General features: G+C 43.2%; 1 protein-coding gene across 1 annotated transcript in view; it reads left to right on the top strand.

Annotated features, from left to right (window-relative positions):
* LOC138381950 (protein FAM169B-like) overlaps positions 1-26,231 on the top strand; it is a 75,222-nt gene that overhangs the window by 29,482 nt on the left and 19,509 nt on the right. Inside the window, exons 3-4 of the mRNA XM_069466646.1 lie at positions 16,386-16,541; positions 21,401-21,578. Of these exons, the coding sequence (XP_069322747.1) occupies positions 16,386-16,541; positions 21,401-21,578 (334 nt within the window). The remainder of the gene's footprint in view (positions 1-16,385; positions 16,542-21,400; positions 21,579-26,231) is intronic.

Genomic DNA, 26,231 nt, shown 5'->3' with positions numbered 1-26,231 from the left:
AGTACCTCTATCCCTCCAGCCGGCTCCCAGGACGTTTTGTGACCAAGCGGAACGCTCACCCTTCAAATTGCTGCTAATTTATTTACAGTTTTTGGTGATTGCACATCATGTGCACCCTGAGAAAAACAAGCAGGGGATCGAAAAATGATGATTTTTTCCTGGAAAAGCATGCCCGTTATAGCCTGCAGTGACAGCGAGGGCCAAGGCAAACATTCAGATGAAACCGGAGCTCTCCTTCTGAGTGGCTGTCCTGGGCCTGGTGGGATTGCGACATGGCGGGCCTGTGGCCAGACGCTCTCTGCTCTCTGGACTGTGTTTGGGGCAGGTGGCGGGTCGGGAGGGTGGAAAGGGAGCTGTGCCCCCGACGTGTCTCAGAACTTCCTCAGAACCAAGAGGCCCTTCCTGGGTTGCTCCTCACCCCTGTGCAGGCTGCCCCGATTTTGTGGAGGGGTCAGGGATGGAAGGCCAGAAGCAGGTGGGGGTTGTGAGTTTCTGACTCCCAGAAAGGGACCCAGCTAGAGCAGCTCCTGTGCCTGCTTGTGGGCCTAGAATGGAGATGCTGGGCCCTCTGGTGGGTTGGAAGGGGTTCAACCCAGCTCTGTCTAGCAGGATGGGCCTATCGCCTTAACGAAATGGGCAGTATCTAGTGAGAAACAAGCCAGGGTGGTGGAAGTGGAGAGGCTTGCCGACCTAGTAAAGTCTGAGCAGTGATTGCAATTTTTCTGGCTTTGAAGTGTGATGTCCCTGCAGACTCATGAACACAAAGGATGCCGAGTGGGATTCCCCTGAGCCCACTGCAGGGACCACCTGGGTAGCAGGCACCCCATTTGCACGTAAACATGCCTCTTGTGATCCCATGTACCCAGGATCTATCTCTGTTTCAGCCCGTGCTTTCTTTCTGGGTAATGCAAAACGAAAGATCGGCCCGAAGTTGATAAAATCATCTCACTGTCCATACTGGTGGAGCCCCACTTAAGCAGGTTTGACAGTTTGGGGGAAAAGAACTCTGGCCAGAAACTCAGCCTCCATTTAAACATCTGCTTCTCTGGGCAGCTGAGTGACCCAAGCCACTTCTCACGCAACCTGGAGGAGCTCCATGCTAGGAATGGAGAGTTTTGTTTCTCTCGGGCCATGAAAGGTGCAGACTAAAGGGCTAGTCGCAGTGACAGCAGTGTGTTTTGGGAACACATGTCGGCCATGGTTTGGGATTTCCTTCTTTATTGCCTGTTAACTTTTGGCACTTACTGTGAGTTAGATTTAAACCTAGGGGAAAACAGCATCCCATAAACAAAACCTTGTCTTTCTTACCAAGGAACTAAGGTATTTGGAAACAGGGAAGCTCCAAGGAAAATATTCCGAGTGTCAAGGGTGGAGGCTTTGTCTTCGGGGGGCTGGGGTGGTAGTGGGGTGGGTTGCTTGCATGAGGCATGGTGAAGGTTTTACCACCACGCCCGGGGGGCTGTTTATGTCTCTTTGTGCTTTCCCCAACCCTGAGAAACCTGCTGAGCTTCCTTGCCCTGCCCGGTGACTTTGGGATTCCTTTCCTAGGCAGACTAGCTTTGGTGTGGGTTAGCCCCCAACACCTTGCAGTTTGGCTGTTCCTCAGGATCCAGGCTCCCCACCTCGCTCCATCTTCCTTCAATTAAAATCCAGACTCATGAAAACAAAGTTGCTTAAGGCAAGAAAGGCCTGAGAAACACAGGGAGGCTGATGCAAATCTACTGCAAACCAGATGTCTCCTTCTCCATGGCAAAGAGGCGCCCGAGTTCACGGGGCATCTGGGGAAGTGTTTGTCTTTAAGGAAGACATCTGTATGGAAATGGTAGCCCAAGTAATGCGATGCGACAGTTGCTATGTCAACTCACAGATTTTCCCCTCCCCTTAAATTATTGACCAGCTCAGTCAATGTTGCATAAAAGTCATGCAATGCCTTGGAATGTGTTTATGTGCCGGCCTCTGCCAGAACTTTTCAGCATTTTTTTCCTACGTGTGTTTTGCTTTTGGGAAGATGGCCTGTCACTTTGGTTTAACTGTGTGCTTTTTTTTTTTTTGTGGAACTACATATTTCTTAGATTTGTAACGGGACAGTGGCGACTTAGACTCCAGGGGAGCGATAGAGTGGTGGTGGTGGGGGCAGCCAGGGCATTTGAAGCCCTTCAGCTGTGGCGAAGAGCTGCAGACCAGGGGCGAGGTGTGGGCAATTTGCAGGTAGTTTGAGGAAATAAGACCTGTGTGAGTGACAGTCCCTCCTTGGTTCCCGCGGTGGCATGGGGCATGGCGCCCTCTCTCCTCAGCTCCGGGCCTCTGTCACTCTGATGTTTCTGAGAGGCATTTGGAAACTGAAACCTGCACTCTTCTCCCTCCTGCTCCTCCTCCTCCTCCTCGATTCCTCCAGGGCCAGGCACCTGCATCCTTCCACCGAAGCTTGAGGGTCGGCTGCCCTCTCTACCCCCCTCTCCCTCCTGCCAGGGACTAGTCTGACCCCAGCTGGTCCCCCGACCCCCGAGTTTCTCCCTCTGCATCGGCAGGGTTGCTGCAGCCCCTGCCTCCTCTCTTCCAGGCTGCATCCACGCAGCCCTGATCCGTTCTCCACTCTCAGTGTGATCCTCCTTTTCTTTTTCCTTTCAAGACTTCCTCTCTTTAGAGCAGTTTTAGGGTCACAGTTTTTAGATTTCACATTTTCAAGCTCAGGAACGTGCAGAGATTTCCTGTGTTCCCCTCCCCACCACCCCTGGCACAGCCTCCCGGGTGATCAGCATCCTACGCCAGGGTGGGACTTTGTTGCAGTGGATGAGCCTCATTGACACATCGTTGTCAGCCACCCAGAGCCCATCGTTCACATCCGGGTTCACTCGTGGTGTTGTACGTTCTGTGGATTTGGACAAATGTATATACTGACGTGTATCTACCATATAGTATCACAGAATATGGTCCTTCTTTTCTAATAATTCTTTAATTTCAAAAGAGCTAATTCTTCCCACCTGTACATAACAAAGTTTTCTCTTTCTAAAACACCATTCTGACCATGCCTCTTACTTGTTTGGACTCCTGTAGTGACTTGTTATGACTCCCGATGCCTTGGCCTGGCCTCTGGAACCTCCACTGCCACAGCCCGGTCCCTGACTGGCCACTGTCTTTCTGTCTCAGGCCTGGTCTTGGAACTCTGCCCTCAGCCCTCCCAAACAGCCCCTGAGCGGGTTCCTGATTGCTGATTACACCTTAGAGCGCTTGTCATGGTGTGTAGTCATGGCCGGGTGGCCTGTCACTGCCCTTGCTGGACTGTGTGTTCTGTCCTGGGTCCCTTGTGCCAAGTATGGTGCCTGGCACTTAGTGCTTGCTGAATAAATGGCAGGCCTGTTCCCCATCCCATGGTTTAAACAGGGTATGGAGGCAGGATCTCTGTTAAGGACTTCCCTTGCTGGCCTCTGCTTTCTCAGTGCCTTGGTGTGTCCCCTCCTTGTCTCTTGCTTTCCTCTTTCTTCCTGCTGGCCTCCTGCCTGAGCCTGGCCCCAGCTTTGCCCTCTTGTCTCCCTGTACACTCTTCACCTGGGCATAGTGCTTAGAACAGGGCTTTGGAGCCAGTGAGACCCACTCGGGTTCACGTCCAATTCCAATCCTGCTGTTTACAGGCACATGACCTCGAGCAAGTTTCTAAACCCCTCTGAGCCTCATTGGCCAAAGGAATTAACTGTGGTAACCATTACATCAGACACTGGAGTACTTGGAGTGACAACAAGATGGCCAGCTAGAAGCCCCCAGCTCCTGTCCCCCTCATGAAGTCAGCCAGAGCAATGATTAAACAACTCCATCTTAGTGGAAATCACCAAAGGAGAGTGCTGCAGCGCATCAGAGCAGCAACAGAACCCCAGTGAGCACAGAGACTCAGGATGGGCACGCAGAGAACACAAGGAAACACTAGGCCTCCACCACCCCATCCCCCACTGGGATCAGCCGGGAGTCAGGAGGAACTTCTCCTTGTGACAAGGAGAGCAAGAGGAGCCCAGCAACCCGTGTCTCCACCTGGGACACGTACAGACCTCACTGCAATCCTCATAGGACTAAATCCAGATGAGGGAGCTGCCTGGAGTCCACATAGCTGTGCTTTCCCCAGAGAAGGCTGTGACACTGTGCCTCATCTGCTGTGGCCTCATGGCTACTGCGCTATGCTATCTTGGAATTGGGACTAAGGCTGGAGCCTGTCTTGCTCCAGGGGTGAGTGGCCATGGCTCCGCTATGTCCCTGAGGCTATGCTACCACAGAACCACTTCAGCTACTGGCAGCCTTGACGTCCCTATGCAGAGCTGCCAGTAGCTGTTATGCCCATCCCTGTAGGGCCAAGTGGAGGTGGAGCTATTCCACCTACCCCTCCCCAGTCCCTTCCAGTACCTAAGCTGAGGTGGCAGCCTGTATCTCAGGAAAATAGTGTCTGGGCTGCCTAGAATAGTCACATCACCAAGGCCTGAGCTAAAGTGGCACATTGGCCCCTGGGGAATTGGTGCCCTGGCTAAGATGAGCAGCAACTCATCCCAGGGCTGAGCTGACATAGTATCCTGCATTGCAGGGAAACAGAGCAGTGGCTGAGCTGAGACATTCTACCCTGCTGGCCAAACAACTTTAGTACGCTGCTTCCCTAGAGTTAGATTAGCCACCTAGAGTCTGAGCTACTGAGATACTCCTCTCCCCGGGGGGTAAAGTCATTACTATGCTGTTTCCTGCACCCCCAAGGCCCAAACAATAGCTGTGCTCCACCATTCTGTGGTACTTGTTGCCACTGCATCTGGCCTCACAGAGTTTGGAATATTGCAAAGCCTCACCATCCTAGTGTTTGGCGTCACTACCACATGGTACCTTATGACCTGGGACCTGAGTTGCCACTGAGCCCTAAGCCCAAAGCTTCAGAATCTCTCTTCTTCCCCAGAGTTGAGCCAATGCTGAGCCCTGCCCTCTAGAGGTGGACTCACAGCTTTGACTTGGCCCCCCGGGCCTGAGCTGCTAAGGTTTGCCTCAGAGTCACAGATCCTGGCTCTTTCAACTAAACATTCAACTCTACCACAGAGGATGAACCTGCACCCCAAGATCCAGGTGCCACGATAGGTTTGTGACACCCCGAGCCTAGGTCTCACGGCCACCCTGACCACCTGCACCTGGAACCCAGCACTGCTGGAGCTGCTTGTAGGCCATCAGACTTGACACCAAGAGCAATCCCCTCAGCTAAGTCTCCCCATAATGGGAAAAATGAAAATAGGAGGACCCAAAGGCCCTTGACACTTAGGACATTAACAGCCTACACTATTGCTTACAGCACTGCCACAGACTTCCATAGCTTAGGCCACTGAGGTACGCACAGTTATTGCTGATGTTGAAGACAGAGGAAGAAGCTGCATAGAGACTATACCACTGAAGGTATCTGGAAACTGAGTCATCACACCTTTCCTAACTGGCACACTAAAACCCAACGTCAGGTGAAAATCTTTCTTTGTGAAAGTCACTCTAGAAAGTTTGAAAGAAGAGATTGTTTCATCAGACACACAGGCATCAACACAAGGACATAAGAAACTTGAAAAAGCAAGGGAATCTTATACCACTAAAGGAACATAATACCTCTATAGTAACAGACACCAGTGGAAGGGAAATTAACAAATTGCCAGAAAGGGAATTCAAAGTAATGATCTTAAGGAAAATCAATATGATACGAGAAAACAGATAGACAATTCAACAAAATCAGGAAAACAACTCTATGAATGAGAAATTCAATGAACAGATAGAAATCATAAGTAAAGAACCAAACAGAAATCATGCAGCTGAGGAATTCAAGAATGAAATGAAAAATACAACAGAGAGCTTCAGCAGCATAAGATCAAACAGAAGAAAGAATCTCTAAACTTGCAGATAAGTTGTTTGAAATTACCTAATCAGAGAAAAAAAAAGGAAATAAGAATTAAAAAGAGTGAAAAAAGCCTGCAAGACTTATAGGAGATCCTTAAGTGAACAGATATTTGTATTGCGGGAGTTCCAGAAGGAGAAGAGCAGGGAAAAGGTGTAGAAAATATATTTAATTAAATAATAGCTAAAAAATTCCCAAGTCTTGGGAGAGATATGGACATTCAGATTCAGAAAGCTCAAAGGTCCCCAAAGAGAGTCAACTCCAAAAGGCTCTCCATTAGCCACATTATAGTCAAATTGTCAAAAGTCAAAGAAAGAATTCTAAAAACAGCAAGAGAAAAGCCTCAAGTCACGTATGAGGGAATCCTCATTAGATTAGCAGATTTCTCCACAGAAATCTGACAGACCAGGAGAGAATAGGATGATATATCCAAAGTACCAAAAGAAAAAAATTTAAAGCAAGAATACTACACTCAGTAAAGCTGTTCAGAAATGAGGGAGAAATAGTCTTTCCCAGACAAGCAAAAACTGAGGAGACTTATCACTACTAGACTGGTATTATATTAATAAAATGCTTGAAGGAGTCCTACATCTGGATGCAAGAAGAAGATAATCACTATCATAAAACAGGCAAAAGTATAAAACTTACTGGGAGAGCAGATCCATGAAGGAGAAAAAGAATCAAGCCCTATCACCACAGAAAACCATGAAACTGCAATGATAAACAGTAAAAGAGAAAGAAAAAAAAAAAACAAAGGATAACAATGAACAAAATGACAGGAGTAAGTCCTCATCTATCAATAATAACTTTCAATGTAAGTGGATTAAAATTCCCACTTAAAAGATATAGACTGGCTGAATGGATTAAAAAACATGGCCCAACTATATGCTGCCTACAAGAAACTCACTTTATCTGTAAAGACACATATAGACTCAAAGTGAAAGGATGAAAAAAGATATTCCACAAAAATGGAATCCAACAGCAAGCAGGAATAGGTATACTTACATCAAACAGCCTTTAAATTAAAAATGGTAAACATCGATGAAGAAGGTAATTATAACAATAAAGAGGGCAATTTGATAAAATAGTATAGCAATTATAAATATATATGCACCCAATACCAAAGCACCCAGATATATAAAGCAAACATTATTAGATCTAAAGGGAGACTCCAATACAATAATAGGTAGGGTCTTTAACATCACACTCTCAGCATTGGACAGACTGTCTAGACAGAAAATCAATAAAGAAACATTAGATTTAAATTGTACTTTAGACCAAATGGACCTAACAGATATTCACAGAACGTTTCATCCAATAGCTGCAGAATACACATTCTTTTCATCAGCACATGGAATATTTTCCAGGATAGACCACATGTAAGGCCACAAAAAAGCCTGAACAAATTTAAAAGAATTGAAATCATATCAAGTATCTTTTCTGACCACAATGGAACAAAACTAGAAATAAATAACAAGAGGAAGATCAAAATAGTGCAACATGGAAATTAAGCAACATGCTCCTGAATGACCAATGAGTCAATGAAGAAAATAAGAGGGACATTAAAAAATATCTTGAAATAAACGAAAATAGAAACACAACACACTAAAACCTATGGGAGATAGCAAAAACAGTTCTAAGAGGGAAGTTTACAGCAATAAACACCGATATCAAAAAATAAATAAATAAAAAGATTTCAAATAAACAAACTAACAATCTCAAGGAACTAGAAAAGCAAGAACAAACCAAACCCATAATTAGTAGAATAAAAGAAATAATAAAGATCAGAGCAGAAGTAAACTGAACTAAGACTAAAAAAATACAAAAGATCAACAAGTGAAAGTTGGTTTTTTGAAAAGATAAACAAAATTGAGAAACCATTAGCTAGACTAACCAAGAACAAACGAGAAAAGACTCAAATAAATCAGGTATGAAAAAGAAGACATTACAATTGATACCAGAGCAATACAAAGGATCATTAGAAACTATTATGAGCAACTATACGCCAACAAATTAGAAAATCTCACAGAAGTAGATAAATTTCTGGACACATACAGCCTACTAAGATTGAACTAAGAAGAAAAAGGAAACTTGAACAGATTAATTACAAGTAATGAGACTAAGTCAGCAATGAGAGGTCTCCAAGGAGTCCAGGACCTGATGGCTTCACTGCTGAATTCTACCAAACATTTAAAGAACTAATACCAATTATTTTCAAACTCTTTCAGAAAATTAGAGATGAGAGAATTCTTTCAAACTCATTCTGTGAAGCCAGCAGTACCCTGATACCAAAACCATTCAAGGACACAACAAAAAAAGGAAATTATAGGCCAATATATATCTGCATAGATGCAGAAATCCTCAACAAAGTACTAGCAAATTGAATTCAACAACACTTTAAAAAGATCATTCACCATGATCAAGTGGGATTCATCCCCAGGATATAAGGATAGTTCAACATGCACAAATCAATAGATGTGATACATTGCATCAAAAGAATTAAAGATAAAAATTATATTATCATCTCAAAAGATGCAGAAAAAACATTAAATAAAATTCAACATCTCTTCATGATAAAAACTCACAAAAAACTAGGAATATAAGGAACAGACTTCAAAATAATAAAGGCCATATATGACAAACCCATAGCTAATATCATATTGAATGGGGAAAAGTTGAACGCTTCACCTCTAAGATCTGAAATAAGACAAGGATGCCCACTTTCATCACTTTTATTCAGCACAGTACTGGAAGTCCTAGCCAGAGCAACTAGGCAGGAGAAAGAAATAAAGGGCATCTAAATTGGAAAGGAGGAGATCAAATTGTCCCAGTTTACAGATGAAATGATCTTATATAATATATAGAAAATCCTAAAAGCTCCACTCAAAAAGACTCTTAGAACTGATAAATAAATTCAGTAATGTTGCAGGATACAAAATCAGTATACAAAAAATCAGTAGTATTTCTATACCACAACAATGAATTAGAGGAAAAAGAAATCAAGAAAGCAAACCCATTTGCAGTAGCTACAAAAAAAAACAGAAGTAACTAAGAATAAATTTAACCAAGGAAGTGAAAGATCTCTACAAGGAAAACTATAAAACACTGCTGAAAGAAATTGAAGAGGACACACACACAAAAAGGAAAGACATCCTATATGCGTTGATTAGAAGAGTTAATATTAGGAAAATGACCATACTACCAAAAGTGGTCTATAGATTCAATGCATTCCCTATCAAAATACCAATGACATTCTTCATAGAAATAGAAAAAGCAATCCTAAAATTCACATGGAACCACAACTAGCCAAAGCAATCCTGAGCAAAAAGAACAAAGCTGGAAGCATCAAACTACCAGACTTCAAAATATAATACAAATGTATAGTAACCAAAACATGATACTAGCATAAAAACGGACACATAGACCAATGGAAAAAAACAGAGTAGAAAACACAGAAATAAGTCCATGTATTTATAACCAATTGATTTTTGACAAGAACAAGAACATTCATCGGAGAAAGGACAGTCTCTTCAGTAAATGGTACCAGGACAACTGGATATCTATATGTAGAAGAATGACACTAGACCCCTATCTCTCACAGTATACAACAATCATCTCAAAATTAATTAAAGACTTACAAGTAAGACTGGAAACTATGAAACTACTAGAAGAAAACATAAGGGAAATGCTTTAGTACTGCAGCCCCCAGTCCCTGGGCTGTGGACAGGTATTGGTTCATGGCCTGTAGGGAACCCTAGCCACACTGCAGGAGGTGAGTGGCTGGCAAGCCAGCGAAGCTTCATCTGTATTTATAGCCATTCCCCATCCCTTGCATCATGGCATAAGCTCTGTCTCCTGTCAGAGCAGCTGCGGCATTAAATTCTCATAGGAACTCGGACTGTACTGTAAACCACGCATATGAGGGATCTTGCTGCTCCTTCTGAGAATCTAATGCCTGATGATCTGAGGTGGAGCTGAGGCGGTGAGGCTAGTGCTGGGGAGCAGCTGCAAATACAGATTATCATTAGCAGAGAGGTTTGACTGCACAATAAATGTAATGCACCTGAATCATCCCCCCAACCCCTGCCCTGGTCCATGGAAAAATTGTCTTCCATGAAACCAGTCCCTGGTGCCAAAAATGTTGGGGACAACTGCTTGAGGATATTGATCTGGGCAGAGATTTTATAGAGGAGATCTCAAAAGCAAAAGCACAGGCAACAAAAGCAAAATAGACTGGACATGGTGGCTCACGCCTGTAATTGTATCATTCTGGGAGACCAAGGTGGGAGGATCGCTTGAGGTCAGGAGTTCGAGACCAGCCTGAGCAAGAGAGAGACCCCCGTCTCTACTCAAAATAGGAAAAATTAGCCAGGCATGGTGGTGCGAGTCTGTAGTCCCAGCTACTCAAGAGGCTGAGGCAGGAGGATCGCTTGAGCCCAGGAATTTGAGGTTGCTATGAGCTCTGTCTCAAAAAACAAAACAAAACAAAACAAACAGAAGAAAAAACAAAAGCAAAACAGACAAATGAGATTTTATCAAACTAAAAATCTTCTGCACAGAAAAGGACACAATCAACAAAGTGAAGAGAAAGCTTGCAGAATGGGAGAAAATATTTGCAAACTATTCATCCAGCAAGGGATTAATATCCAGAGCATACAAAGAACTCAAATAACTCAACAGCAAAAAACCCAAATAATCTGATTAAAAAGATGAGTAAATGAGCTGAATAGACATCTCTCAAAGGAAGACATACAGATAGCTAATAGGTATATGACAAAATGTTCAACATTACTAATTATCAGGGAAATGCAAGTCAAAACCACAATGAAATATCACCTCACCCTAGTTAGAATGGCAATTATGAAAAAGACAAAAAGTAACAAATGCTGGTGAGGATGTGGAGAAAGGGGGATGTTGGTACACTATCGGTGGGAATGTCAAGTAGTACAGCCATTGTGGGAAACAGTATGGACGTTCCTTAAAAAACTAAAAATAGTGTTGGTGGGACTGCAAACTAGTGCAACATCTATGAAAAGTAGTATGGGGATAACTCAAAGAACTAAAAGTAGACCAACCATTCGACCCAGCAATCCCACTGCTAGGTATTTACCCAAGGGAAAAAAAAAAGACATTTTATAAAAAAGACAGCTGTACTCGAGTGTTTATAGCAGCACCATTCACAATTGCAAAGATGTGGAAATAACCCAAGTGCCCACCAATACATGAGTGGATTAATAGAATGTGGTATATGCGTACCATGGAGTTCTGCTCAGCTATAAAAAATGGTGATCTAGTACAGCCTGGATGGAACTGGAGACCATTCTTCTAAGTGAAGTATCACAAAAATGGATAAACAAACACCACATGCACTCAATACTAAATTGGAACTAATTGATCAAAACTAATATGCACATATGGAAGTAAAACTCAACGGAAATCAAGCAGATGGGAGGGGGAGGAGGGGATGGGAAAATTCACACTAACGGGTACAATGCACACTATCTGGGTGAAGGGCACACTTATAATTTCAGTTCAAACAGAAGCAAATTATGTAACCAAAAAATGTGTGTACCCCTGTAATACTCTGAAATTAAAAACAAAAGGTTCATTGTGTTGTACCATAAAAAAAAAAAAAGAAACTAAAAATAGAGCTATCATGTGATCCAGCAATCCCATTTCTGGGTATATGTCAAACGGAAATGAAGCCAGTATGTGGAAGAGATCTCTGCACTCCCACGTTTATTGCAGCACTATTCATAATAGCCAAGATACTGAGCCAGTTAACTGTCCATTCAACAGGTGAATGGATAAAGACAGTGTGGTATATACACAGTGCTCTTTAGCCATAAAAGAGAATGAATTTCTGTCATTTGCTGCAACATGGACGAGCTTGGGAAACATTATGTTAAGTGAAATAAACAAGGCGTAGAAAAATAAATACCACATGCTCTCACTCATATGTAGATGCTGAGAAAGTTGACTTGTAGAAGTAAAGAGTAGAATAGTGTTTTCTAGAGGCAGGGCAGGGTAGGGAGGAGGGAGGCAGAGGGAGAGATTGGGTGCCTTCTTCCCTTACTGTGGCCTGACTCATTCTTCCGGCCTGCTCAGGGAAGATGCCATTGAAGACTCTCCCGGTCCCTCAGTCCAAATGACCTTCTACCCCCTCCCCTCCTTCCCACGGCACACAGCCTGGTCTATTCTGCTTCATGTCTGGGGCATTAGCTTTTCTTCTACGTTGTGAGTTTCTTAAGCCAGGGTCTAATGTAATTTCCTTGAGTGGATGTAGTATGTGCTTTGCATGTACTAGCTGATCTACATATGCATTGAGTAAGTGGCATGTGCTACAGAATTGTGACCTCTGGAGGGTCTATGTGCCACTCTGGTGCCTCTTGCTGTTCTCTGTGTGAGGCAGGTGGAGAGGCTGGCAAGCACAGTCACCTGCACTGTCACCTGCTGGACCTTGCTACTTCGTCACAGCACTTCTCCTTGCTGAGTTCTGCTGTGGCCTCAAAATCCTTCTCAGGGCAGCACTCCTGGCTGTCATAGCCCAACCATCCAAGGTGACAGGTGACAACCAGGTCTCTCTGACCTGTACTGTGGAAAAATCATGCTAAGTTTTTCAAATTATTATTTTGTTTATTTGTTGGTTTAAAAATCAGATAAAAATGGATTTAGCTCCTTTAAGAAATCTGCAAGATAAAAGGGTTAGAAATCTGGCTGGGAGATCTCCTGTGCCCGCATCAGGCACTTATGTGGGTGCACTGCGCTGGGAGGGGAGAAAGAGGAACGCCGTGGCTGGCTGACCGTCTCTGGTAGTAAACGGAGTGATCATGAGGAAATGGGTGTGAGAAGCAGAGGGAACCCACCAGAGGGAACAGACAGGATGGCAGATCTCCAGCTGGGCCAACCAGAGCAGAAAGACGCTTGGAGAAGATCTCCCAGGGAGAGATGGAGTGTTACAGAACACTTTCCACCCTCTCACTGACGACGGAATAACAAAGCCTATTCATGCTTCTTTGTATTCCCAAAGCGATGCTTGAAACACGTGGAGGAAGTTTCCAGAAACTACTGGAAAGCTTCAAAGACTTTAGGAAATGCAGTTTGGTGAGGTGTACTCTCACCTAACCTACATAAATAAGAGAAGAGGATGTTGTGGTCTCTGTTTGACAGGTGGGTGAATCAAGGCTGGGGAGAGAATGGGTTAAGGCCGCGCAGCTAGTTGTTGGAGGAGCCAGAATCTGAGCCCTGCCTGGCTCTGAAGTCCAAATTCTTTTTCCTACACCAGGTACAGTACGTAGGGCTGTACCTAAAATGCCTGCGCCAACTTGCTCCTGATTGGTGCTGAAGTCCATGAGAGGCTTGTGAGTGAACGACACTAATGTTTTGCTGAGATGCTGTTTGCAGCCCTATCTCCCTGTCCTCACCCTCCTATCCCTGCTACTTGGGATGCCCCGAATGTGGCCCTGTACTTGTAGGAGACTGTGCCTCTGCTCACGGGTGACCCCTGCCTGCAGCGGCCTTGCCTGCCACCTCTGCCCGTTGAAACCTAACCCGGAGATCCAGAGCCAGTGGAGCTCTCTGGGGACGCTTTCCCGGTTCCCCTCAGCAGAGTCAAACCCTTCCTCGGGATCCTCATGACACCGGATGCCAGCACCTGTCACGCCCTGCCCTGTGCTGGGGCAGCTTGTTTAGCTCTCTCTTCCCCTCCAGGCTCCCAGCTCCCAGGGCAAGGATGGAGGCTTAATCATCAGCCCCGGGGGAACTGAGCCACGGAGGGCTGAATTCAGTCGGTCCTGCTGAGCCTCGGATGAATCCAGGCTACTGGGAGTTAGCCTTAGGGACCTCACTGTCTTAACTTGTTTAAGAAACCCTGGCGTGTCATAGAATGAAATCCATTACTAACATCTTCCGTGTGGTCCACGTCACCTGTCACTCGGGGGACAGGGAGATTAAATTGGCGCAGTGAGCCTGGCTCTTCCTGGCGCCCTGTTGATTGCTCTGCCCACGACACACACAGCTAGCTCTCTGTGGGTGTCCAGTCTCTTCCGGGTCCCTAGGTGGTGGCGGGCCAAAGGGTCCTGGTCAGGATCGTATTTTTCCTTCTTAAAAACAGGAATGTTGTGGTTTCCATTTTCTGACTTTTCAAGTTTGCTGACTCCGGGGTCTCAGCAGCGATGCCCTGCGGCTGGCACTGTGGCAACTGTCAGCCCCGGGACCCATTATTTGTCCTTGCTGAGCTGGGGACAGCCTCTCTGCAGGTGCTCTGCCACCGTTTCCCCTTGCTGTTTTCCTCTGGACTAGGTGTCATACTTTATTGATCCAAAGCTGCCTCTCTCCAGAAGGCTGATTCTATTTTTCAGGAGTTGTTTTTGAGGGCAGTTCATTTTAAACTGGTAAATTTGGTTGGACTTCACTTCCATTGATATGTTTTATATGTGCTGTCGACTTAGCAGTTTAAGATGAGTTTTGAAAAAAGAGAAGTTCAGTCTGTTTTGTGACAATTTGTGTGTGTGACTAATTAGTACTCCGCAGTGCACCGTGAAACTCGCAGGGTACCATGTAAACACCACATCATAGCAGGTTTCTTGTTTGAAACTGTGTTAGTAAATTGAACATCTGTATTACAGGAATACACCGTATTAGTAAATTGAACATCTTTTATTGATTCACCTTGTTAAGCAGGAAAATAATCCTTATGGCTTTATAAAGCTCCTGTAAGTTCTGGTAGGTGCCATTTTGGAAATGAATTAAATTGCATAAATGAAGGCAGCTGTCAAGCATTTAATTGGCCTTCTCTCCCAGCTGGCTCTGTCAATTTTGGAGCCACTGTCAGAGATGATACAGTTCACTGATATGAAACTGACACAGTGGGTTAGATGCTACTGGTCTCTGGAGAGGAGAGGCCGGTTCTGCAGAGTTAATATTTAATACCTAGCTAATGCAATTGTAGCCTGGTCTTCACAGAGTTCTCTATGAAAGTTCCTCCAATGGCAGAGAGGAATGGGGAAGAAGACTGTGGCAGTTTACCCCAAGTGGCCCACAAAATTTAAAGTCTCAAGCCTTATGTTAAGTGTTCAAGAGCTTTTATTTTCTACTCCATGTTAACATTTTCCTCCAAATCTTCAACTAAAAAGGTTTGACTGGGAATATGTGTCTTTTAATTCTATGGCTTCCGGAACGCTCAGGCTTAGGTATAGCTGGTTTGAGGAGCAGGTTTAAAAATGAGGATAAAAAGGGTATAAAAAAGGATGCCAGAAAACAACCAAAGTAATTTTGGTGTTTAAAATGTAATTCTTAAGCAAGGAAAGGAGGGTTGCTGAGCTGAGAGACAAGAGGCAGAGGCCATGGTGGGGTTCGCCTTTAGGGTGACCACTTAGTCGGGATGGATTGGCAGTGGGGGGACCAAGGCAGGGGACCAGGCGATGCGCTGTCTCGGTCATCAGTGGGGATGATGGTGGCTTGGTCCCACCTGGCCCCTGGGGCTGGAAGTGAAGTGGACAGATCCCATCACGAGGCAGCCCCAGGAATTGATGGGACGTGGTGGCTGCAACATGAGGAGGGGAGGAGGAGAGAATCGGCTCATTGATTAGCAGACGCTGGGCACTACCGTGTGCCAGGCCCGGTGCTGGCATCTCAAACCCGGTCCTCACTGGAACTGCGCAGCCGCCTCGGGTGATCAGTTTGGGCAACTCTGATAGGAGCCGGGGCTTAGGGAGGTTGAGGGTATGTCCAAGGTCGCCCCTACTGAGCAGCGGGACCCACATCTAAGCCCAGAGTGGTTCGAGGGGTGTTTCTGAGATGGAATCAACAGGTCTCAGAGACTGTCCAGACGGGGGTGGGAGAGAGTAGGAGTAGGAGAGTTGTCCCTCCCCTTCTCCTCCTGTAAATATTAGCTCCAGAACCTTCTCATCCACAGACAGGCCCACCACCCCTGAATGATTCACCCTGTTCCGGCCTCTTGGAAGGAACACTGGACTTAGAGTGCAGTGGCCCAGGCTTCCTCAGCGCCCTGGCCGCTTGCCTTCAAGTTACTTTGCCTCTCAGAGCTTCGGCGTCTTCCTCAGAAAAATGCCAATAACGGTTTCATTGTGAGAATGAAAGACAATCACGTAAAACAAGGCAGTGCCAGGCCCAGCACCGGGGTGATGCTTGATACCCAAGTTGGTTCATTCCGTGCCCTTAGATAATGTTGCGTTTTACTAAGTTTGGGGAGTTCTGACTTGTGGCACATGATTGGACTTTGGTAAATGTCTGTAACATGAAAAGGAGGTAGTTCTTACCATTGAATTTGTCAGTATTGGTGTATCCAGTTCTGTCCAACAAGATTGAGCATATCCTGTTTTGGAGTCAACACCAGGCCACCTATGAAACATCTGCGAAGTCCCCTTCTGGAGAGAGTGGTCACTCTATGTCCTGGTCAGTACGCTCAGAAAACTTCAGCTCTAAAAATATCACCTGCATGACCCACAAATAATCTTTCCTTTCCTTTGCACCCTGTTAGAGGTTAGCACTGCCCCTCTGTTGGCTGCTTGCTGTGTGCACATCGTCACTGTCTCTGGCTTTCTCCTTAGTCGTGGCTGTTTACATAAAGCAGTCCTGGTGGTTCACGGAAGATGTGCTGAGAACCTCAGATCCCACAAGAGAAGGGCTGATGAAGGTGAGTCGGTGCCATTTTAAATGAATGTTGCAACAGAAGTTTTAAAAGTCATGGTACTTAATATCATGTTAGTAATTTAAATCAGTCTACCCTTGTATATTCATTTCTTTGGGCTCCCGTAATAAAGTACCCCGAACTGGGTGGCTTAAAACAGAAATTGATTGTCTCACAGTTCGGGAGCCTGGAAGTCTGAAATCAAAGAATCGATAGGGTTGCTTTCTTTGGAGGGCAGTAAGAGAGAATGTTCCAGGCCTCTCTCCTAGCTTCTAGTAACCCTGGGGGTTCCTTGGTTTAGAGACAGTTTCTCCCTATGCCATCAAATCATTTCCTATCTACGTATGTCTGTCTCTGTCAAAATCCTCCCTTTTTATAAGGACACAGTCCTATTGGATTAGGGACCACCCCGATGCCCTCATCTTGACTTCATCATCTACAAAGACCCCCTTTCCAAATAGGATCACAATCGGGTTAGGACTTCAGCATCTTTTGGGTGGGGTGTGGGTGGGGAACACAATTCAATCCATAACACCCTGCCAGCAAGGAAAATAGTAACAAATGACTGTCTGCAACAGATATCTGCCAAGTGGAAAGTCTGTCTTGCTTTCCTGAGTGGCCCCTCATGTCTAAGTTTTAAAACTTTATTAAGTTTTGGCTTTATTAACTTTACTAACTCTGTTTTGTGGGAAAGTCCTGCTTGGTGTGTTCAGACAATGTTTGCTGGCACTTAGTGACTGTGAGTCAGAGAATTGTGTCAGATACTACCCTATGCATCACCTGAGACTCTTTATAGGGATTATCTAATTTTAGAATCTTCGAGGTATTTGTTTTGCAGATGAACACAGACAGTAAGTGATTTACCTGGGTACAAACTTCCATCTCTCTGACATCAGGCCTGGCAATCTTTGAAGAGCTGTGGCTCTGTTGAGCAGCTGTAAAGCAGAGACCTGGGATGGCAAGGGTGAAGGCAGGTGCCACAGCAGCTCCTCAGGGTCCAGGCGGAGTCCTCTCTGTTGAACTTTGGTGGGGGCAGAGGCTAAGGAGGAAGGTAGTGACCAGCCGAGAGTGTGGACTGTTTTCCTCACATCTGTCTATTTTCATTTGATTAGTATATTTATCTTAATTCTGTGGTGGGAAGAAAGATGGTGGTGCTTCTTTGCAGTCTTGAAATCGTGGGTCTGTCCACAGTTGTATGGAATGCCATTCCGTCCCCCTCATGGGTCCTGTAAATACTTAATGAAATATCAGTATTCTTTCAGGTTCAGTCTGGAGAATTAGTTGACAATACAGTTTTTTTTCCCTGCTGAACAATTTAAAAAATTCAGTTCTTTCCCTGCCCCCCTAAACAAACAGCTTCATTGATATAAAGTTCGCATACCATGAACTTAATTCTTAAAGTGTATAATTCAGTAACCTTTAGTATATTCACAACATTGTATATTGATCACTATTAATTCCAGAACATTTTATCACTCCAAAAAGAAGTCCCCATGCCCATTAGCAGTCACCCCATATTCCCTTCTTTTCCCAGCCCCTGGAAACTGTCTCTGAGGATTTGCCTATTCTGAACATTGTATGTAAATGGAGTCATCCTGTGGGTGGTCTTTTTTGACTAGCCTCTTTGATTTAGTGTAATGTTTTCAAGGTTCTTCCATATTGTGAAATGTATCAGTATTTCATTCCTTTTTTGGGCTGAATGATAGTCCATTGTATGGGTATAACACATTTTGTTTATTATCCATGCACTATTTGATGGACATTTGTTTTCAGCTTTTGGCTATTATGAATAATACTTCTATAAGCATTTATGTACAAGTTTTTGTGCGGACATATATTTTCAGTTCTCTTGGGGATATACCTAGGAGTGTAATTGCTAGTCACATGGTGACTCTATGCCCGACATATTGAGGAGCTGACAAACTGCCTTCCCAGCAGTTGCACCATGCTACATTCTCACCAGCAGTGTCTGAGGGCTTCAATCTCTCCATATCCTTGCCAACACTTATTATTGTCTGTCTTTTATGTTATCCATCCTAGTAGGTGTGAAATGGTATCTCATTGTGATTTTGGTTTGCATTTCTCTGATGGCTAAGCATATTGACCATCTTTTCATGTGTTTATTGGCCAGTTATATACCCTCTTTGGGAAAATATCTGTTAAGATCCTTGGCCCCCTTTTTAATTGGGTTATTTGACTTTTTACTGGTAAGTTGTAAGAGTTTTTCATATATGGCATCCTGGATGCAAGTCCCTTATCATATATGTGATTTGCAAATATTTTTTTCCCATTCTGTGGGTTGTATTTTTTAGGTCTGGTTTTAATGGACTCAATAGATGTTATTTTGAAAAGATTTCTCTTCCAGCAAATTGATGATGGCTTGAGATTCAGAAGATGAGCACGATGTACCCAGTGTGGTGCCTGTCGAACCATTTGTGTTGCTATCCCAGCTCCTGTGCCACAGTTGGGCCAGGTGGCTATTTAGTGATTGGTTGTTCTGCCTGCTAGGAAGGCTATGATTGGCTCTCTAATTTTTCAGAACAAGAGTGGTTACTTCTTTCATTTGTCATCTCTTCTAAGTTTAGTTGAGGAAACCCCATGCATTTTCTGAAAATGTGGTCTGCATTGTGAACAGAAAGAAACTTGGATGTTATTTCCGCTTAATGAGCCACGTTGTAAAGATCTATCCTTCCCCAGCTATGCATGGGGTTATTTCCTCTCTCCATTTGTAGAACTTTGGGTCTAGACTTTTTTTTTTCTTTTCCTTTTAATTACATTTTGTTTCTTAGCCAGCTCTTCTTCACAAATTACCACCAAAAAAAGCTTTCTTAATGCTCTTTCTGTTAACATAATTAGTTGTCCTAATGAGGGATTAGAACTGGATTTTAGTTTTGTGTTTTCAGAAAGATTTCTAAGTCAAAATCACATGTCGCACATTTTTTCCCCTGTAATGAAATTGGACAAATTAAGTGCATTTTCTTTTTTTTTCCTTTTTCTCCTGCCAGCTTTTGATTGGATATTTCCCTTCTGCCAGATGCAGTCTGCTTTTCTCTTCTGGCTTTCCTCTGAACGTTTTGGTTTTATAAGTCGAAAAATATAACCTCCCACATCACTCTGATCTGGTTTTGTGACTAGCTAGTTATTCTGAAAGGCTGAGCTTGCTTTGGCTGCCACTGTCTGAGATACAAAATGTGGCAGCTTCTCAGAGCTGAGCTGGTGTGGTTTCCCCAAATCTTTTTCACATCTAAGATCTAGCTCCAGATGAAGGTGAAATATTTTATACTCTGGCCGATCCGTAAGTTTATCGGCACTGAGCACTTTGTGCCATTTGCTAGGGTGCTGCAAGCTGCTTTAATTTTATTATCAGAGCATTTAAAAAACATGCAAGTGTTTTAGAGACCACTTAAGTGATATTCTCCCTTGACCAGTGGAAGAAACCAAAGCTCAAAGAGGTTGTGAGTTGCTGAAGATCTCCCAGCAAAGCCATGCTGAGAACCCACAGCCACAACTGATGATGATGATGATATTTAAGGGTCAAGTATTAAATAGAAAACCAAGCATTAATATTTGTATTAAACTTCCCCTTTCCCATAATCTCACTTCTGGTAGTTGAAGATGCGGAAGGGAGCCACTGGCTGGACACAGGAGCCCTGGCCTATTGCTTTGAGCTTGCCCTGCTCCAGCTGCCTCAAGTCCTCTTTGAAATGAGGCAGGGAAATCAATAAATGCAATCACTTCCCTAACGCTTTGAACTTCAGTTTCCTCACCTGTGACCCAGGACCTCCCCAGAGGGTGGTGAGAATCAAATGGTAGCACAGGGATAGAAGTCACAGCCCAAGTTAATGGCAGTTGTTGATCTGGTGGTGATGTATGGGACGAGGTGACAAACACACGTGCACGCATAGGCCGTCACATGGCAGTGTTGTTCGAGTAAACTCCAATTCGACAGTACTGTCACTTCGTAAATGGCTGATTGGTTTCATCTCCTGTGCCACATTTTAGCAGTTGCTTGTGGCTGCCCGAAGGGCTGCATTTAGGAGGATTCCGAGACCCTGTCCAGGCTTAGTCAGACAGCTAAATCTGCCACGAGGACAGGAGCGGGGGGCCTTAGTTTCTGCCCCGTATTGCCATCTGTGGGCTCCACGAATGCAGAGAATTTTAACAGGCCGAAGCATGAAGTCATTTCGGCTGGTGAAGGAGAAAGCTTCTAACTCTGTGTGGGCCTGACTTTGACCACAATTTAATTTCCTCACTTGTGATGATGTCGCTGTGGGCCAGAGAAGGTTCTATTTTACAGCCTTAGAACGGGGTGGGCCTTGAGTCCTGGTAATTCTCTGGGATTGGGACTCCAGTGGAGGTTCCAAATCTGTCACAAGCCATTGGAAATCAGTTGCTTTTGGTGTAGCAATTGATCTCCCCACTTGTTTATCCTCCTCCTGAGGGCCAGGACCCTGCTGTTGTAAAAATGGCAGATTTGGTTTATTTCAGGACTACATCCAGTGAGAATCTGCTGAAATGCGGGAAATGCCCGGGCCCTCCTGCAGTTAACCTCCTGTCTCGTTAGCCAGTGACTGTGCTCCGTGGACTTACATTCCACGTCCATGGCCCTGGGGACCCGGGAGCCTCCTCTGGCATCGTTCCTCGCTCCTGGAGGCCGCGCCGGTCAGTGGTGTGAAAACCCCTGTGAGACACCATGATTCACACGTTGGCTCTTGAGCACAGAAAGTATCCTCTGATGGTGCAGCACACACCTGGCCCCGACGACGTGTGGGTTGAATCCAAGCACGAAATTTATCGTGTCTGACTTTCCTCTCTGGTCTCACTTGATTATTGTTGTTCCTTTTTTTTTTTTTTCCCCCTCAAAGGTTCAGTCATTTGGGGAAAGGATTGTGCTTTTCATCCTGAATGTCATTATTTTTGGAAGATTGGAGAGAAATTTGGATGATGACGACATGTTTTTTCTACCTCACTCTGCGAAGGAGCAAGCTAAAATTCTGTGGAGACACGGAGCAGCTGTTGGATTTTACACAACCAAAATGAAAGGTGAGGGACACGCCGCCATCGTCTCAGGCTGGGGTGAGGGCGGGCTCTCCAGATGTCCCCCCAGGCTGGGAGGGCTCTCTTAGCGCAAGTGTTACACCGAGGGGATCTTCTGGCGCAGGAAGTATCACTAATTAAGCTGCGCTGTAAATAAACCCAAGGTGTGGATTTCATTGTCACCACATGTCTCATCTCACTGGCAAACAGTCTGCAAAGCATGTCCCTTTGATTCCCAGACAGTGCCATGTCCCCCTTTAAAAACTTGTTGCGATTAATGGTGTAAACTGACTTTGCGAGCACATTGCTTTTTCATTTTTTTCCTTTGATGTTATTAATTAGCTGTCAGGAAAAATACCATCGCTAAGAGCTGACATGTGGAGTGAAAGCACACCGGATGCCAAGATTTATAGACATTACCTCAGAAGAGAGGGAGTCCGGCAATAACAATGTTAGGTTAAAAGATTGTGACTTGAGGGTCAGTGACAAGTGGCAAATGTGGAACGAGTACCATTTTACTGAAGGGATTGGTCTCTATTTAAAATTTGCTTTCTTTAATTTTTTTTTTTTTTTTAAGAGACAGGGTCTTGCTCTATTGTCCAGGCTGGCCTTGAACGCCTGAGCTCAAGCGATCATCCTGCCTCAGCCTCCAGAGTAGCTGGGTCTACAGGTGTAATTTTTAAAGTCTGTCAACAGCTTTCACTCAGTTGGTCCCAGCACTGTCATTTGGTTTTTACAAACTTGCCAATTTTAGCAAAAATTAATTTTCCCAGTGAGCCACCACGGATGAACTGTTCTCTGAGTTTTTCGCAGGGGATGAAGAGGCTGAGTTTGGTTTGGAGCCATGCTGTGCATATGCTCTGTCCAGGATGGAATAAATCTGCACTCCTCACTTTTTTTCAAAGTGTCTGTATTTACTATTTATTCATTATTTGTCAGGGTCAGTCATAGAGGCACCTGTGTCTTTCACCTCCTTTCGTCATGGTAGCCACTTGCTCTTTGATTTTGATGTGACATTTCACTTTTTCGAATGGTCCTGTCCTGTAGTCGTTAAGATAGACCAACCGACCTGGAGAATTATTAAAATCAAAGGGAACCTTTTCGTAATTCTTCTTTCCTGGGAGACTCATTAGTTGTCATTTCCTACCAAATGGCTGGTCTTGAATCTGTAACAGAACCTTCCTACTAATAGTAACAAAAACTGTTAGCAGATTCCAACTCCATGCGTGGGAACGACAGGTACGGCGCAGAAGGAGCTTGACTGTGGTCTTGCCTGGTCCTGCTGCTGCTTCTGAAGGCTGCAATACCAAGGGCTCCTGGTCCCGTGGAGGAGGCAGAGGTTGCCTGTGGCTGCCCCGTTCTTCCCCAGGCAGACTCAGAGCCTGGGAGTGGAAGGAGGACTTGAAGACGTTGAGCTGAGGCCAATCAGATGAGGTGCTTGAATTTGTGCCTCTCATTTCTGATGACTTCCACAAATTCAGTGGAAAGTTCTCTGAAGCTGCTAGCTAGATTGCATTGTTTTCATCAATGAACTGTTTTGTTAAGTGACAATTGATTTTTAGTTACTCAGTGATGTAGTTGGTTTGAAAAGTATCAAACCTACAGAAAATTAAAGAAAGCAAATACACTTTTCATGTATACATTGCCAACTTAAAATATTTTACTGCCTATTTCTGGATTAACTTATTTTTGGAGAGGCAAAATAAAAATATTTCCCTGGAATCACTCTATATATTACCACCAGCAACGTATGAGAGTTCCAGTTGTTCATCTTCCTTGTTAGTACTTAGTATTGTCAGTCTTCTTAATTTTAGCCATTCTATAAAGTGTGAAGTAGTATCTAATTTGGGTTTTAATTTACATTTCCCTAATGATGAATGATATCAAACATGTATTCATGTGCTTATTTGATGTTCATATATCTTATTTGATGAAGTGTCTGTTTAAATATTTTTGCCTATTTTTAAAATTGGGTTGTTTTCGTATTACTGAGCTTTGAGAATTCTTTATGTATTTTAGTTAGCAGTTCTTTGTCAGATATATGTTTGAAAACATTTTCATTTTGGTGACTGTTTTTTCAAAGAGCAGAGGTTCTTAGTTTTGATGAAGTCTAATTTATCAATTTTTATTATTGTGCAGTTGAAAATATTTTCTAATTTACTTTGTGATTTCTATGGGTCTTTAAAAGTGAGTTTTTAATTTCCAGATATTTGGGGGCTATCTCAGGTGTTTAATTTTTTGTTGATTTCCAGTTTAATTCTACTGCAGTGAGACATTATATTTGGCTGTATTTTAATATTCTGAGAACTATTGAGAGTTGTTTTATGGCCCAGTGTGTGCTCTGTCTTTGTGAACATCCCACATGGACTCGCAAGAGTGTGTATATTCTCCAGGTCTTGGCTGTAGTGTCCCAGAACTGTCAGTTAGCTGAAGGTGATTGATGGTGTCATTCATAGCCACATTCTTATTGATACTTTTGTCCAGGTATGCCACTTTCTGAGAGAAGTCTGTTAAAGTCTTTACCTCTGATTGTGGATTCATCTCTTTCTTCCTTTAGTTCTGTCAGGTTTACTTTATGTATTTTAAAGCTTTCTTATTAGTCACATCTATATTTATAATTGTTATAGCTACCTGATATATTGACCATTTTATCAGCATGAAGTATCCCCAGTTGTCTCCAGTAATATTTCGTGTTATAAAATCTACTTTGTCTTATTAATATAGACACTTCATTTTTCTTATGCTTACTGTTTGCATGAGACATATTTTCCAGCTTTTACTTTTTTGGATTTAGTCTATTTATGTCTTTATTTTTAGAGCATGTTTTCTTTTCTGACGGCATAAAATTGGGTCTTAGATTGTGAATCTAGTCTTAACAGTCTCTGTCTTTTGATTGGAAGTTAGTCTGTCTACATTTAATTATTGATATGGTTATACTTAGGTCATCCCTTTTGCAACTTATTTCATGTCATCTTTTTGTTCCTTTGTTTTTATTTTTCTGTCTTCTTTTATTTTAATCAAATATTTTTTAGTATTTCATTTTACTTTCATAGCTCACTTCAGCCTTGAACTTCTGGGATCAAGTGACCCTCCTGTCTAGCTCTATCTTTTTGCATTTTTTAAATTTGTTTGCTCTAAGGATTCCATATGCATCATAAAATTATCCCAAGTTCCTTAGATAATATTGAATTACTTTAGGTAAAATATAGAAACCTTTGCAGCAGTATATTTTTATTTGTTCCTCATTTTATTTACTAGAGCTATTGTTATATATTAGATTTCTGTTTATGTTATAAGCCTATCAATACTGCGTTTTACTAAGTAGTCATGTTTTTAAAAGATATTTTAAAAAAGAAAGAACTGATAATTTAAAAATATTTACTCACATATTTACCTTTAGAATTTTTTTTTTTTTTTTGTATAGGTCCAAGTTGCCATCCAGTGGTCGTTTTCCTTCAGGTTTAAATAATTTTCGTAGCATTTGTTGTAGTGCCATTCTGTTGGCAACAAATTCTGTTAGTTTTACTGAAAATATTTTTATTTTATTTGACTTCCATGCTTGAAAGACAGTTTATCTGGATATGGAATTATTAGAAATGGTTTCTTTTCTTTCAGCACTTTGAATATGTTGCTCTGATATTTTCTAGCTTTCATAATTTCTTTTTTCTTTTCCTTTCTTTTCTTTCTTTCTTTCTTTCTTTTTTTTTTTTTGAGACAGAGTCTCGCTCTGTTACTCTGGCTAGACTTCAGTGGCATCATCATAGCTCACTGCAACTTCAAACTCCTGGGCTCAAGAGATATCCTCTGCCTCAGCTTCCCAAGTAGCTAGGATTACAGGCACGTGCCACCATGCCTGGTTAATTTTCTTATTTTTTGTAGAGGCGGGTTGTCATTCTTGCTCAGGCTGGTCTCAAACTCCTGACTTCAAGCAATCTTCCCACCTCTGCCTGCCAAGGTGCTAGGATTACAGGCGTTACACCGTGCCTGGCCCACTTTCATAATTTCTGGTGAAAAGTTAGCCATTACTCTAATTTTTGTCCCCTCATATACAATGTGTCATTTTTCTTTGACTATTTTCAAACTTTAACTTCGGCCTTTTTTTCTTTTTTTTTTTACGGTTGACTGTGATGTGTCTATGTCTTAGTGCATTTGTACTGCTATAAAAAAATTACATGAGATTGGGTAATTTATAAATGACAGAAATTTATTTCTCACAGTTCCAGAGGCTGGGAAGTCCAAGATCAAGTTGCTGGTACTAATCCATTCATGAGGACAGATCCCTCACACTTAATCTCTTCCTAGAAAGGCCCCACCTCTTAATTCTGCCACAATGAGGATTCAGTTTCAACATGTTTTTTGGAGGGGGCACACATTCAAACCATAGCAGTATAGGAGTGGTTTTCTTTTTTCTTTTTCTTTTTCTTTTTTTTTTTTTATCCTTTTTGGGGTTTATTGAGCTTCTTGAATCTGTAAGTTATTGTTTTCTACCAAATTTGGGAAGTTTTTGACCATTATTTCTTCAAATATTTTTTATACCACTCACTCTGTTCTTTTTCTGGGATTCCAGTTTTACGTATGTTGGGTGCTTCATATTGTCTTACAGGTCTCTGGAATTTTATTTTTCTTTAAACATTTTTCTCTCTCCTTTGGTTAGATAAA

This window comes from Eulemur rufifrons, chromosome 3 (genome assembly GCF_041146395.1).
Source record: "Eulemur rufifrons isolate Redbay chromosome 3, OSU_ERuf_1, whole genome shotgun sequence".
NCBI classification, from domain to species: domain Eukaryota; kingdom Metazoa; phylum Chordata; class Mammalia; order Primates; family Lemuridae; genus Eulemur; species Eulemur rufifrons.
This window is presented reverse-complemented; position numbering and strand designations above follow the sequence as displayed.